Source organism: Numenius arquata, chromosome 16, assembly GCF_964106895.1.
Source record: "Numenius arquata chromosome 16, bNumArq3.hap1.1, whole genome shotgun sequence".
Taxonomy (NCBI): domain Eukaryota; kingdom Metazoa; phylum Chordata; class Aves; order Charadriiformes; family Scolopacidae; genus Numenius; species Numenius arquata.
In genome coordinates, this window is record NC_133591.1 from 7831380 (window position 1) to 7846272 (window position 14893).

At 36.5% G+C, this 14893-nt stretch overlaps 1 protein-coding gene across 3 annotated transcripts in view; it reads right to left on the reverse strand.

Annotated features, from left to right (window-relative positions):
* The window catches only part of RIMBP2 (RIMS binding protein 2), a 150818-nt gene that overhangs the window by 46417 nt on the left and 89508 nt on the right, over positions 1-14893 (reverse strand). For 2 of the 3 annotated variants that reach the window (XM_074159404.1, XM_074159403.1), the window contains 3 exons: positions 13158-13280; positions 6836-6940; positions 2742-2792 (listed from right to left, as the gene is read on the reverse strand). In XM_074159404.1, coding sequence (XP_074015505.1) covers positions 2742-2792; positions 6836-6940; positions 13158-13280 — 279 coding nt within the window. Of the gene's footprint in view, positions 1-2741; positions 2793-6835; positions 6941-13157; positions 13281-14893 lie in introns of those variants that run through there. The other variant, XM_074159405.1, reaches the window with a different exon arrangement.

The following is a 14893-nucleotide window of genomic DNA, read 5'->3' on the forward strand; positions in this document are numbered from 1 at the left end:
GTACTCATGTTAAAGGGAAAAGTGCAGGATTCAGGACAGAGAAAGGAGAATTTATGCCCTAAAATACCTGCATGCTGTCCAAGGTGTTCTGGATGAAGTGCAAAGCAATAAATTCCAAACAAGACACAGTAAACAAAGAGATGTGAAATAAACAAAGAAATAAAAACAGTTTTGAACACTTTTTTTTACATTTCAAAGCAAAATATATTAGAACAGTTAACACGTGTAAAAACATGCATTAACGCAAACCACACTATAGAATGTTTCAGAAATCAATACCACTGCTGGTCTTAAATTGCAAAAGGCAGATTAAATAAAATGCTATAAATTAATGGGCTTATGGCAATAAAAAGCAAAAGCTTAGGAAACCTTGATGGGGTTATGCAAATCAGAGGGCACAGACAAATCAGCTAAATAGGAATTTTGATTAGCTTGAGGGGGATAAATAATCACTTGCCTGCTTTGTTTCTGTTTCTACTTATGTTTTCCTGCATCATATACTTTCCACCAGGCATTAAAAAAAATTTAATCTCATGTTCTTCAAGGCAAAATAAACTTAATATATATGATGGTAATGAAAGTATGAGTAAAACACTTCCTGTTGGAATATTAAGTTTTAGAGATATGAACATTTTTTTAAAAATTTCTTTTAAAGATGATCAGTGCACCAGAAAAACCACCTTCCATCAATGCATGACCAATAAGCGCACAGACAGAACTACTGTGAGAAGGCAGAAACTACCTTCTGCTCAAAACAGATTTCTAAGTGAAATGTTGACAATGCACTTGCTATAACCAATCCATAGTATCACATGTTCTGTGTCATATCTACGGTTATGTTAAGACTTAACCATTTAATGCCTTTTCTTTTCGTCAGACAGAAAGACTAGTGGTAGTTATCAGTGAAAACCTGTTTTACATGAAAAGACAAAGAACAGAAAAGAACAAAAGGAAATCTGGATGCAGTTAGCCTGCTATTTACTTGTGCATCTGTGTTTTCTGACACTTTACCTTATCCAAGTGCACCAAATGATATGATTTGAACTAAAGAATCTGTTGAGACCAGTTTTGAAAAACTGAGGAGAAATTGTTTACTTTAGGAACCTTCTTACAGGAGTCTGAATTTCTGCTACATGTTGTTGCCATTTGTCCTATCTTACACAACATTTGTAGGTCAGCCTGCATTTCCAAACAGCAGTCAGCAAAAGGAATAAAAGGTTTTGTCGGCACCAGGCAGATATTCCAGTGTATGAATTTATTCCAATTCTGTTTGATTTTTTGTGTTTTAATGCATAATTTAACCATAACTGTATGCATCCATTATAAAGGTTCCATTATTATAAGATTCTCAGTTTAAAACCTCTAAAAGATTTCACTCCAGCTTAAGAAAAAGAGGCTTTGCAAGCCTTGCCCTATTCCAACTAAAATTGACAGCAAACCTCATAGTTTTTGAATGGGAGTGTAAAAATTTGCTCCTATTCATCATGTCACTTCTATACAAGACACAAGCAATTCTGTATCCTTAGTCACAGAAGACTGAATTACTGGATTTTTTTTTTTAAAGGATTAATGACTTGAAGGAAGGCTTGAAATGTGATGTAAAGTCCATAAACACAATTACTAATGACTTTACAGATGATGCTCTGTGCTATGAGCAATTGCTAATGAAAATACTAGGATTTTTTGTTTTATCTTTATGGGTAATGTTGCCTTTATGGATGATGTCAGTATGTGCAGGTATTAAATGCCTTAAAAATTAGTAAATTAGATCATCTGAATCATCTCTCAAAGCTTAATTAATGGTGTTTACTTAGTAAATCCAGCAGTCACTGGCAAATTCTAAAAACATATTGCAACATAACTGGGAAACACTAAGGCCCCTTCTGGTGATACACAGCAATAGGATTAGAGGCAATGGACATGGGTAGCATCCAGGCAAAAATTCTGACAGGATACAAGAATAATATTCTTCATAATTAAAGTGCTTAAAGACTGAAAGAGGCTTCCCATGGAGGCTGTCATATCTCCATTCCCAGAGATATTTAAAAATGGACTGGGCAAAGCAAGCCCTGAGAAACATACAGTAATTCTGAAGAGGGCCTTCTTTGAGCAGGGCGTTGGACCAGATAGCCAGAGGTCTCTTCCAAACAGAATTATTCTGTGTTTCTAATTTAAAATTTGAATATGTTTCTGGCGTCCTTGATTTTCAAATATCCAGTTCAGACTACCTTGAAAAGATCTAGCTTTCCAACAAAAAGAATGAAGCATTCTCTCTCAACCACACCCTTTGAAGTTTTTTTTGAATTATCCAAATTCTCTCATTAGGTTTAAAAATTTTGGCTCTTTAGAATGTTGTTTTATGTTTACTAGATAGTATTTAATTAGGAACATTAGGTAATTGATTGGTATTTGCAGCTATATTTCCAGCCTAAACAATAATAATTCTCACAATTAATCACTTCCTTTTTATATATCTCATAGGTATTTTACCAAAAATGGTACCAAATTTCTATTCTATACAAAAAGAAGTTGAGGTACATACATCACTTCCAACAGCTGAGCTTAATGCACTCCTAACTGAATTATAATCTTTAAAGTATGAAGTACATTAGAAGAGAAAAATCCACCCTATTTGCCTACATATTACTTGAAACTTTCAAAAGTGATGATACTGTAAATTTATCACATTCAGAATGGAACCTCCACAAGAAAAGAAGGTAACACAAAGGATATCTTCTTACCTCTAGCAATTGAACTGCTCCCTCATGTTCCTTCTTAGCTTCAACCTGAGCCTGGTTTTTTTTTTAAAAAAAATAGAATAGGAGAAGGAAGAGAAGAGAAGAAGAGAAGAGAAGAGAAGAGAAGAGAAGAGAAGAGAAGAGAAGAGAAGAGAAGAGAAGAGAAGAGAAGAGAAGAGAAGAGAAGAGAAGAGAAGAGAAGAGAAGAGAAGAGAAGAGAAGAGAAGAGAAGAGAAGAGAAGAGAAGAGAAGAGAAGAGAAGAGAAGAGAAGAGAAGAGAAGAATCAATTAATCATGCCACATATACTATGCTCTAACTGCATAAAGTAGCATACTGTTTACTCAAATCCAAAGCCAATTAGTGTTGAAGGGGTGGCTCCATCGATATTACTATAGTGCTTTGGTTCCAAGCCACTGAAATAACTGTTTATTTTTAGGAGACTGAATCTCAGTGAAGCTTAATAGCATCAGTATTTTGTTGGACCAAGATGAGCGTGCTCAACACACTGCAAGAACACATCCGAAGTATCTCTGAAACTCTCTAAATTAAAACTGAAAAATGAGCTTGTTATTTGACATTGCAGGAGGTTCATAGTGTAGAAACCTACCATACCAGCTAGGAGAAAGCAACACAAAAATTAAGCTCATTCTTTACATGCAGCAACAGTATTTATCATCTAAGTAATATAGCTCACACAACATTCAAGGCAACCACAGGTTGTCTGTAAACAAGAGCGCAACATTTAGGGTCCGATTAACTGAGTGAATGAAGAAAAGAGGGAATCAGTAAGAGCAGAAAAGTGTCTTTTATGTTGCTCAGAATTTCAGTTATCAGATTTTGGCCAGGAAAAATCTAAACCTTCGAAACAAACAAACAACAGAAAAAAGCACTCAGTAACTTCTTGTTATCCTCGCCTCGATTCCATTTAAGTTTCCACTATCTTCTTTATTGAAGCTTGCCAAGATAAGCAAAACTTTCTATTAAGCATTTTATCAGGCTGATAGCAGCGTGATGTACTAGCTTTGCATCTTAGCTCCTTATTACTGTAACCCAAAGACCACATTCTGCACATTCCTCATCAGAGAAAAGTCTTAAACCCCTCCAGTTTAGCAGAGGGCAACACCCCACAGACTTTCTGATTTAATGGGCTGAATACTCCCATGATGGACACTGACACATCTATGTTAACTTCATGTTCCTCATCTATGAGGGCTACCCTACTCGATTACTGGTTTCAATGGAAGCTGGGTCAGGCCATAAAGTCACAACCAAGAACATACACCCAAACTATACTTCACTGTCATGCATAGTAATAAAGCCTCCTTCAGTCCTGCAAGCATAGTCATATTTCTTCCTGTACTACAGCAGTCTTATTGCTAGCACCTGATAAAATATTGGCTCCACGAGCATTAGCAAACATATGAAGACAGGTAATAGAAAGCCTTGTGCTATCCATCATTACAAGTTTAATAAAATCTACCCACGATATGAGTCCTTGATAAATGATCAGAAAGCCTGCATCAATAGCTATCTCTCTTTGACATCAAACTGTCTTGTATTAAAGCTTTCTTAGAGAAAAAAACCCATCTGATTCCCTATTAACAAAAAACCTTGATGAACAATATCATATTCTTCATTTTTCCTTTTGGGCTGAAAATCTGATCAGTCTGTTCATATATTAAAAAGACAATGAATTTTTATTTATAATATCAAAATGTGACAGCAAATACATCAAACTGCATCAGTAACTTGCTTTGTTTTAAAGTGCACATTTCTGATGTTCATCAGCAACTTTATGACAGTAACAAGACACACTGTGAAATGTCATCCTGTTACTGCCTGGGGTCACTACTTCCATTTCATGCTACTTTTTCAAGTAATTAGATGACTCAAAAAAAAAAGGGGGAAGAAAGAATTTAACACACATGTACTAGGTACATTGAGAGGTCAGCTCTGAATGAAATGTGAGCCAGCAATTTCCTGTTTAATGATGGAAGCAAAGTATTACAGTTACTTAGGTAACAGATTTATTTAAATTGTTTTTCTGACAATATACACTGCATTATAATGTTGAAAAGGAGATGTGCTGGATATCAGCAGTTTAGAGGTTAAAGTAGGGCAAATTAGTCTGTGCCATGCCTAGGGAACTACAGGTAGCTTGGGTATCTCTCTATAAGGTAGAACAGTGCACAATATAGATACCTCCCCAAAATCTTTCAGTATTTTGTATACTTTCACTCTTCTACACAGTGTACTGATCTCCATTCTTATTCTATACCATTAATAATATTACAGGAGCAACTAAGCATCTCAACCAATCTGGCGTCCCAACACGCCACAATGGAAAATGTGAGCTTGGAAAGGCTGAAAATCAAAATATATTAAAAAAAGCCCTTTTTCTTTTTGAGTGGTACCTTGAACGAATATCACATGCAGATTTTGCCAAGAGATGTGATGGATAGAATGCTTATTTATCACAGATCCTTATCCTGAGAGGCAATGATAAGTAAAAAAGACACAATAGCAACTTAATAGCATAAAGAATTAGATGTTTCAGGGTGAAAATGAGTGTCTGCGCAAAGTCCTAGGAAGAATATTTCAGGCTAATGAATGAAACCAGTAAGAAGGATTAATTATTTCTTAAATGCTTCTATTAAGTACTGCATAGATGAACTGTTACAGCGGATTTAGTATAGGAATTCTAAGCTAGAATTCTAGTGAAACTTAGTGGTAAATGATTATTAGATAATAATTTTTAACATAAATGATCTTGTATTCCATGCTACTTCAGGTCCACTGAACAAGAATTTAATCACTGGTTACAGATGCTGAGCTAGTTGCATTGAGTAAAATACAAAATGCAATACAATCTCGTTTGTGCTTGAAGTTTATCATGCTTAGCAAAAATGACTGCAGAAAACAGTATTACAGAGATTTGTCCCCTGTTGCCAATCTGTAACAAAAGACCCATGTAATGGGGATTTATTAGAAGACTGTAACAAAATATAGCAAGAAAAAAAGCTGTATCTTTCTTTGATTCCGTTGTTTTGCCAAAAAATTTAAGTCCAAAATTTATGCAGAAGTTCAAATAATAACAGCTGAATATAACTAGAAATGACATTTTGAAATATACCTAAACAGATTAACTGCAAAAGGCTAAAAGAAAATTAACTGGAAGATTTCATTTGGTGAAGCTTTCTATTCCAAGCAAACTATATTTAGATACATCTTTTTATTCTGCTGACAATGCCCCTCCATGCCAATTCTCTATCAAATTATCATTAGCATTATTATTACTGTGTTTTGATCCAGTCAAGCAATTGGAAAAATCAACATTAGTGTTGAGACAACTGCAGTGACTTTGGTAAGACTGAAACTCAATACCATGTTTTTAATGTTATAATAGATACTGAAAAGTTGCAGTGTGAAAAACCGCCCCCCCCCCCCCCCCGTCTTAAAGTGTTTTGTGAATTAGAGAATGAGCTTGGAAATAAGGAACTTAAACAACTGTTTAATTTATGAAAAAGATCATCAATTGAGATGTGTACGTACCTTGACAAGAATTTACTTTAATTTAGTTTATTGGGAAAAGGTAGTAAGAAACACCAGTGTCTGGAAGAGTACGTCAAAGAAATCCTAACAAAACATTAATGTGGCTATTCCAGTAAACTCACAAGGAAATGGTGGATTCCCCATATTTTGATTATCATGAAATTAAAACTGGATTCCTTCCTGACATTTAAGGAATGCACAAATATTCCTGAGCCCAATATAGAGGTAAGCAATGGAAATACAAAAGAAATACATGTATTTGTATCGCTTTTCTCCCTATTGGAAAATACAAGGGCTTACATGTCACTGGTCAGGTTAATCTTCACTGGCATAAACATTTATAAATCAATTAGTACAGTCATGTATCTCCAACAGTAAACTTCCACTTGTTACAACTGCATCAGCAATCATGCAGAGCAATCCAGAACAGGAACCAATCTGGCGGTTGTGGTTTAAGTTCCTTTAAACCAGGAGATCTGTTTCATAACCTGTGCTCTGCCACTGCAATTTGCTATTTCACCTGGCTCTTCCTTTCTCCGCTTACCTTCTGCAGGAGTTCAATTTCCTGCTGTTTGGCGTTGAGAACAGCCAAGGCTTGCTCATGCTCCAACTCCAGCTGTTGCCGCCGTTCAGCAGCCTCTCGCATATGCTGTTTCAAAGGAAGCAGAAAAACTATCAGATGACTTCAACATATTCTACCTTTAGCCAAACATGCTGCCATTCGCAGGCATGTAGACACTCATCTAAACATAAAAGCTCTCTGGTATCACTGATAGGCAAGCTGGAAACTAGATAGGATTTTAATTTGGTCAGTATTTGGGGCATATTGCCAATGTTAAACTCAGGCATTTTCACAGCAACCTCTTTTAGGATACAGGACTGTCATTGCCAGCAATGTGGCCTCTGTGTAAGGCACAAGTGAACAGCACCCACTGTATCCATCAGGCACACATTCATACGTGGCATTCTGCTGAAAAGTTAAAGCTTGCAAAAAAATTAGCTTGACAATTCCCCAAATGCCTCTTTATCTAGGATACAGTTTTGTGATTTGTTTTGCAAATAATGACCCAAAAGAAATAGCTTACCTTTGCTAATCTCTGCCTATTATTTACAGCAAATTAGACAGAGCAAAACTAACAGAGGTGGATTTGGACAAGAGACTACACAGTACTCTAAAACAACTTTTAAAGATACTAATGAAAGCAACATGACTAAGGTTCTTGGGAAGAGTACAAGCTGAACTATGTCAAGATACCCTTTGCAGATAGAAATCTTTTTCATTACAGCTTAGTATTATGCTCCCAATGTCATTATAACTTCCAAACACCCTGTTAATAAATGGGAGTTAAGATAGATCTCTTTACAGATTCTGATCTCTTCTCCAGTGAAACTGGTATTAAAGATTTTTATTTTCCAAATTACATATTGTTCCCATAATGCTCTCAGAGCAGAAGCACAATGTCTTATCTGCAGCACCAAAAGTTATTACACACCAACCTATTAGGAATTGGCACTTGGAAACATAAATACATTGCTAAAATTGACAAAAACAGCCCAAAATATCTCTTATTGTGTACAAGAGAATTTTATCAAGCATATTGCTAACCTTTAATGAGCTGTTATTCCCTGCTACATGTTACTCATAACAAAGAGGGACAGCACAGCGTGGCTGACTTCTCTCAATCTGGATCTGTTTGCAAAGGAAGCAGAAATGTCTCCAATATTCCATTTGGTCTCTGCTTGGGATTTCTTTATTTTTATTTGATGTATTTATTAAAAACAACAAAATAAAAAATCATCAAAGATTTTTCCAGTTCATCAGTTTTGACTCTCACCTATAGCTTGTCTTCTAGGAGTTTTGTGAGGATTCAGTGTTTTGACTGCAGACATTTCTGAACTGTGCATACTGTACAGAAGTTAAATGGATCTGTTCATGGGTAATATCTATTCTCAGTATTTAATAATGACCAAAAATAATGGTTCTGAATCTCATCTCATCTGAATGAACATAGCCTATTTTGCTAACGAGTATTACTCATTATTTAAATCAGCATGAAGCTACATTAACTGAGCTCAGCAGCTTCCATCACGTCTTATGTAAAACTTGACACTGATGGAGCATCAGCACATTTCTTATATTCAAGAAATGGTGAGGTAATCAAGTAATTCTCACACCTTTAATTAAAACCTTTCATTATCAGTAAAAAGTTTTTACTTCCCTCTCTCAAGATTTAGTACCAGATTTGGCACAGCATATTTTGATACTGTTAAGTTCTCACTACTTTTACATAAACTACTACAGAACATTTCTAGCCCTTTGCAGAGATCAATAAATAATTAATACTATGACCATACCGTGAATCTATAAAATGTAATGAAGAAACAGATTGATAATTTCTCTGTTTCCTAAAATATGTATTTAGTGAGCTACAGTTCACAGACTTTAAGGTCAGAAAAGGCCATTTGGTCATCTATTTTAACCTAAAAGTACCTCTCAGTCATTTTAGTATTGTCATGATCTACTTAGTATTTAAAGCAGCAAGGATCTCTTCACCCCAGCATCTGTCCCTCCCCTGGCACAGCAATTAAATCTCCCCCCAACCAGAAGCAATTCCTCCCCTCCCACCCTGCTCACAAATCGGTTCTGTTTGCAAATCTGTTTGTGCTTCCACTCTGCACATCAGCTGCTGCCATCTCTTCTTCCAAGCCTGAGGGGAATAGGTTAGGGCAGCGGAGGAGGACTGCAGAGATCACTAGAACAGCAGGGAGAAAGCTCTGAGCTGCTGAACTCTTTCCGCGTCTTTCTTCAGGACTGACTTCCACAATGACCATGTTACCATGGTTTGTGTAGGTGGTGGCACTCCATTTGTTCCCGCTATTGCTGTTCTTAATGGGAGTCAGGTTAGAACTTTCTAAATGTAAATCTGCACTTCCATTTTTGCACCCTTTCTAGAGGTCCTGATATATTACTCTAACATCAGAAAGCAAATCCACATCTAAAAGAGCGTAGAAAATACACAGTAACGACTTCCTTTTTCAAAACAACTGACAAATAATAAAAGTGTGAAGAAGGAACCTTTTCAGCGTACCTTTCAGATCAAAGGCAAGAATCCTGCTAAGCACCAGAGAAGGAACTAGGGACATCGTGCATCTCAGTTTTCTTTCAAACTACAGAGCTAGAGAGCTGTACAGGATAAACTCTTTCTCAAAGAGCACTTAAGGGATGTGCTCAAACAGTTTTTGGCTTTCCAGCTTCCTCATGGGCACAGGGGGATTTAACAATGAATAGCCCATCCTAGCTCCAACCAATTCGGCGGTTGCATTGCATTACCCACAGCTACAAAGAAAACAAAGAAACTCATTTTTTCCTACAGCAGTGACTCCTGCAGTTCTAAAATGTGCAACTGGTTAATGCTAGAGCAAACTCAAATGGTTTTCAAGTACTTAAGTCTTGTTTATGAGACAGAACCCATACATGATGCTGAATAGGGAGCAAATTTAATTCTCACCCAAGTACTCTGATCAAAGGACTTGGCATCTGCGCTTGCAGATGGGTGGGCACCATTACAGTGGAATGAATGGGAAAAGCTGGCTGAACACTGTGAAGATTCTCAGAAGTTCGCTAATTCAGCAGTAGTTCATCTTTTCTGCTTTGTTGATACATCCTGAGATAACAGAAAGTGTAACTGAATTTCTCTTTTGACAAGGAAACTAGGCTAAATATTTCTCAAAACCTCCCAATGGTTGGAAAGCTGCAAACCATTTTTCCAAATTACTAATTTCCTGAGCATACGAGCACACACATGAAATACACAAATAATTGCATCTGCTTGGGCATGGTTTAGTGCTAAAAAGGAGATTCAGGCATTCAAGTCTGTTCAAGGTACTCTGTAAGCTCAGGAAAGTTCTGGCAAAGGCAGAGAACTACTGAAAATGAAAAGTCAGGGTCTCTGTACCCACCAGACAATTTTTGTTTTGGTGAAGGAAAACGTTTGAAGAAGGTCTGCAGCAGAACACTAAGATTTACAGAATATTTCTCCCACATGCATTGGAAGTATTATTTCAGCAGAAGTTAAGCAAAATCAGTCAAATAAACAGATTCAGCTCTTCTAAAGAAGAAATTTGGAGGAATCATTAAGTCAAATGCCAGTAGACATCCTAATTAAAGAGTGGAGAAACGAACATTGTTTGGTATGGCCAAAGAATAAAGTATATTGTTTAATTTGTTGTAAGAAAGTAAAACACTGTCCATCATTAGAGGAGTTTTAAATGTTCAAATACACACAAGCTTAACATTAATGCCAATTTACTTAGAGCAAAGTCTAATCCTCAGGTGTTTTATGAGCCCTAAATTCACAGTTCTTTTCTAGACATTTTTCCTCTTAACTTTCTACTATGTGCTCCTTGAAGAAGTGAATTTCTGCAGCTATCAAGCTGGAATCTCATAATCATTATATGGAGAGCACAGGCAAGCCGTATCTGTTGAAATAGCTTCTAGGTGTTGATTCTACTCTCTATAGGTACGAGCACATGGCTCACAGTAAAATAGCAAACTAGTGATAAAGGTCTGTGGAACTGTCAGTTTTGTATTCCCCTGAAGAAAAGGAAGGAAATAACAGAAAAAGTAAATTATCTTCCATTGCTAGAGAAAAACTTCCTACTTGTTCCTGGGCAAAGCTGTATTAGTCTAAAGCCAATTAACAGTGTATCACTCTTCTGTTCAATTAAGCAGTTTAATTTTCCTTTCCCAGTACATATACTTCTTATTTGCATGTAATTCTATATTTATTCCATCAGTGCTACCCATTGACTGGTAAATAGGATATTCATAACTTTTTTGATATTGCACAATAATATATGTAACAGTTAGCTGCCCTTGGCATTGCCTAGTAGGTGATTTCAACAGCTCGTGTTTCCAGAAGCTGCTGGAATAAGTTGGTTTATGGAGCAGTCACCTTACTTTTGATAGCCCCACAGTCCTGGAGGTTCAGCAAGAGGGATGTAACTTATAACCACCTTTTATTTCCATCTGTAGCTAGAAAATCTCCTCACCTTTTGAGCACTATCAAATAAAACTTGAGAGAAGGTCTCAGCAACGTATTTACCAGTGCAACAAGCCAAAAATAAAACCTCCTCTTCTCAAAATTTAGACAGGTAGTCATTTTCATCACTACAGTCATCTCCAAAAGCCCAGATCTATTCTGATGAAGCCAACAGCAAAGTTATTTTCCCCCTTCTACAGTGAGTTTGATGCAAATGAAAATCATTAGCAAATCCACTTTTAAGTAAGTGATTGTACTTATGGCAAGCATTATCTGAAGCCACTTAGCATTATTAAAACATTCTGCAAAGAGAAGTCTTGCTTGAAATCTAAGATCTCAGACCACCTATTTGCATTGCCATCTCCTCCTACTCTAAGGGCATCCATCCCTCCTTCACTGCCTTCTTCAGTGGTTTGAAAAAGGAAGACCTTGGGCTTGACAAGATGAAAAATAAGCAGCTCTTTGGCAGTCTGTCAAAAATGTTTCAGCACTGGACCAATTCTCCCTTCTAACCAGACAAACACATCTTTCTTTTTTCTGAATGGTCTGAAGTATATACAAGTGTTTACAAGTGTTTTCTCTCTCAAGAATTCAACAATTCTCACTGTACTCTCACCAGGGCAGTTCCTCCACTGATGCAGATAGCTGTAGATGCAGGACTTTTTTTTTTTTTCTTTTTCCTTTTTTTTTTTTTTTTTTTTTTTTAAGATAATCTTAGTTGCTTAACCCCCTTCAAGGCATATTTTGATGGCAGTTTTCCACATCACAACTTCCATATTTTCTACAACTAAGAAAACCTGGGAACAATGGCCCATTCAAACCAGTTTGTGTTTTTACCACATCTTATGCTTCCCTCCCCTGGCTCCCTCTACCCCGTGTTTCAACATATACAAATTAGCACTCCCTTGAATTAGCTGGTGAGTAATAATCTCTTGATTGATTCCATTTTCCAACTGAATTTTACTCTTACTCTACCCCACCATCTCAGCTAGATTTCATCTCTGTTAGATTCACCTGATGAATTCCACTATTTCATAGAATCAGTTTGTCCCATGGCATTATTATGCACAATAACGAGGAAAACTGAAGCAGGACGGCATCTTCAACTAAACAGTGAAACCTCTACTGAAAAATACACTTATGATTTGAAATGCATTACTGAATTTTTCTAAGTTGAAAAGGAAGCAGCAAATTGACCACATGAAAACAACTGTGTATCTAGAAAACAAGCATGGTTAGACACCAACGTACTAAGCTTCTCCAGAAGCATGTTAAAAGAGAGGTGGTTATGTACCAGGCACTACAATTATTTCTAAATTAGACCTCTCTGATAAAACAGTAGCAGGTTTTGCAACCCTGTCCTGGCAATGGATTGCACTCTGCAGAGGCAAAAGGAGCTGATACCAACAGCTTGTTTCACAAAGCCACAATAACATTTTGCATCACATTAGTCTGGCAGACAGCCTGCTTTAAAGTAAAATATCTTGGCAGTTGTTCGTATTTCCTTCATCAGCATAGTCACTTCTTATCCTTTTCTTCTCATCTTGACTTACCTCCAATAACTGTATATTGAAAACCTACGTCCAATTACTTATAAAGTAGCAGATAAAGATCTCTGAAGACATCTCTTCTCCGACGGTTTGAGATCCCTTATAGGTACTTGGTCTACTTACTGTATTCCATACGTTTTAGCTTAACTAATAAGGGCATTCAGTTCCCTAGTTGCAATGCACTTATGCTTCTGTGACTCACTGAATGAGCATTGGGAATATTAAAACAGCAATAGAAGTACTGGATCATTAGGCTTTACGGCATTATACATACCTTTAGGACCTGCTCTAAGTTCTCCAGCTTGGCTTGGAGCTGGTGTTTTCCCTTTACAGCCAAATCTCGTTCTTTGGTCACTCTGAGAAGGGTTTCTCTAAGATGGTCATAGTCTGATTTTACCTAGAAAAATTAAAATGTGATTATTGCCCAAACAGCTAATTAATGAAGGGAAAGCTATATCTGACACAAACATTTCTGTGTGTTAAAATGGAAAAAGGAAAAAAAGTTCAAAGAAAATAGGAAAGAAGTGTAAAAAATGGAATGGAATGTTCAGTGAGGAAAGTGTGTGTGTCTCATATAGATGTATGCATGAAAAACATTTTATTTCAACAAGGACTACAATAAGGACTACAGTCTGGCAACCGAACTGGAGTTATGCCTAAGTTATGCAAAGTTAAATAAACATAATATATAATGCACAAAAAAAAGAGACAAACAAACAATCCCTAATTTCTCTGGATCTCAGAGGCATCAAAGCTGGGTGTACTACATAAAGAGACAGAGATTCATCATGTATACACAGAAATATAATTCACATATACATTTTTCTGGACTATTCCTTAGTCTAAACTGACTTCAGAATAAACTCAAATATACATGATCAGCCTGTGCTAACATTTGAAATCAGTGTCTCTACAATTCAAAAGCAGGTATTCTTTGGCAACAAAACCTTTGCTCTCCCTTAAAATATTTGCATCCAGAAGGTTTTTAAAGGATCAGATAGTCGTCAAGTAGGATTTGTTTTCCGATTTTATTTACTTGGTGCTAGCTTAGCCATTTCAGTATGACTTAAGTCTTTTTATACAGGATTTTGTGAACCATCAGCGATAGTGACTACTTCATAAATACACATAAAAAGTAAGAAAATATAACATTAAACTACTTTATCCTGCCATAGAAAAGTTCTTTCTTCAATTCAGATCAGCTGAAAATTTGGTATTTTTATCCCTGATCATTTTATGGCTTCATGTCCTGTATTGATGTATAAGTAGGATTGTTATATCCTGTACCATAGCAGAAACTGCAATATTTACATTAAGAATGAAAACCGACCAGCAATAAACACCTGGGTAAAAAAACACATTACGTTCACGTACAATTTCCACTTCCCTGCAATGTTGATAGAAGGCAAAAAAGCAAGAGAAAGAGTCATAAGGTTTTAGTGATCAGTGTTCCAAGAACGGTCTGTTCTCCTTTGTGAACTGCAGCAACAGCGCAAAGGCACAGCAACGCCGGCAGGATTACTGACTAAGGAAAGGCAAAGCACTGGGATAAGGCAAAGGCTTTAACCTTGGTGCAGCTCATGTTTCCTTCTAACTTCAGTTAAGGAAGTGACAAATACTTTTTTTCTTTTTCCCTCCCCAATTTAATTACTATAATTTCTTGTGTTTTTTAAAGAACGAATGGCATTAAGCAATCTTTGACATGGATATCTCCTGGACATTTTCTGAAGCGATGTTTTGGAAACTGATTCACCTTTCTATTTGCCTTCTGGCTCCAGTTTGTTAACTTGCAAATTTTGCCATGGACCAAACAATCTAAATGGTTGCAGCCAGCCCTCGTATTCATCTTTGTAAGAGAGCTCTTTAGAGTGCAGTGGACTGGAAAAAAGAAAGAGGAAAATGGAACAAATCATGTTTTCCACAAGAACTGATGCAATTATTGTCAACTTCAGGATTTTTTTTCTGCGTGCAGATTTTTCTTTTCCTCTTCCCTCATTTCTTTATAACTAA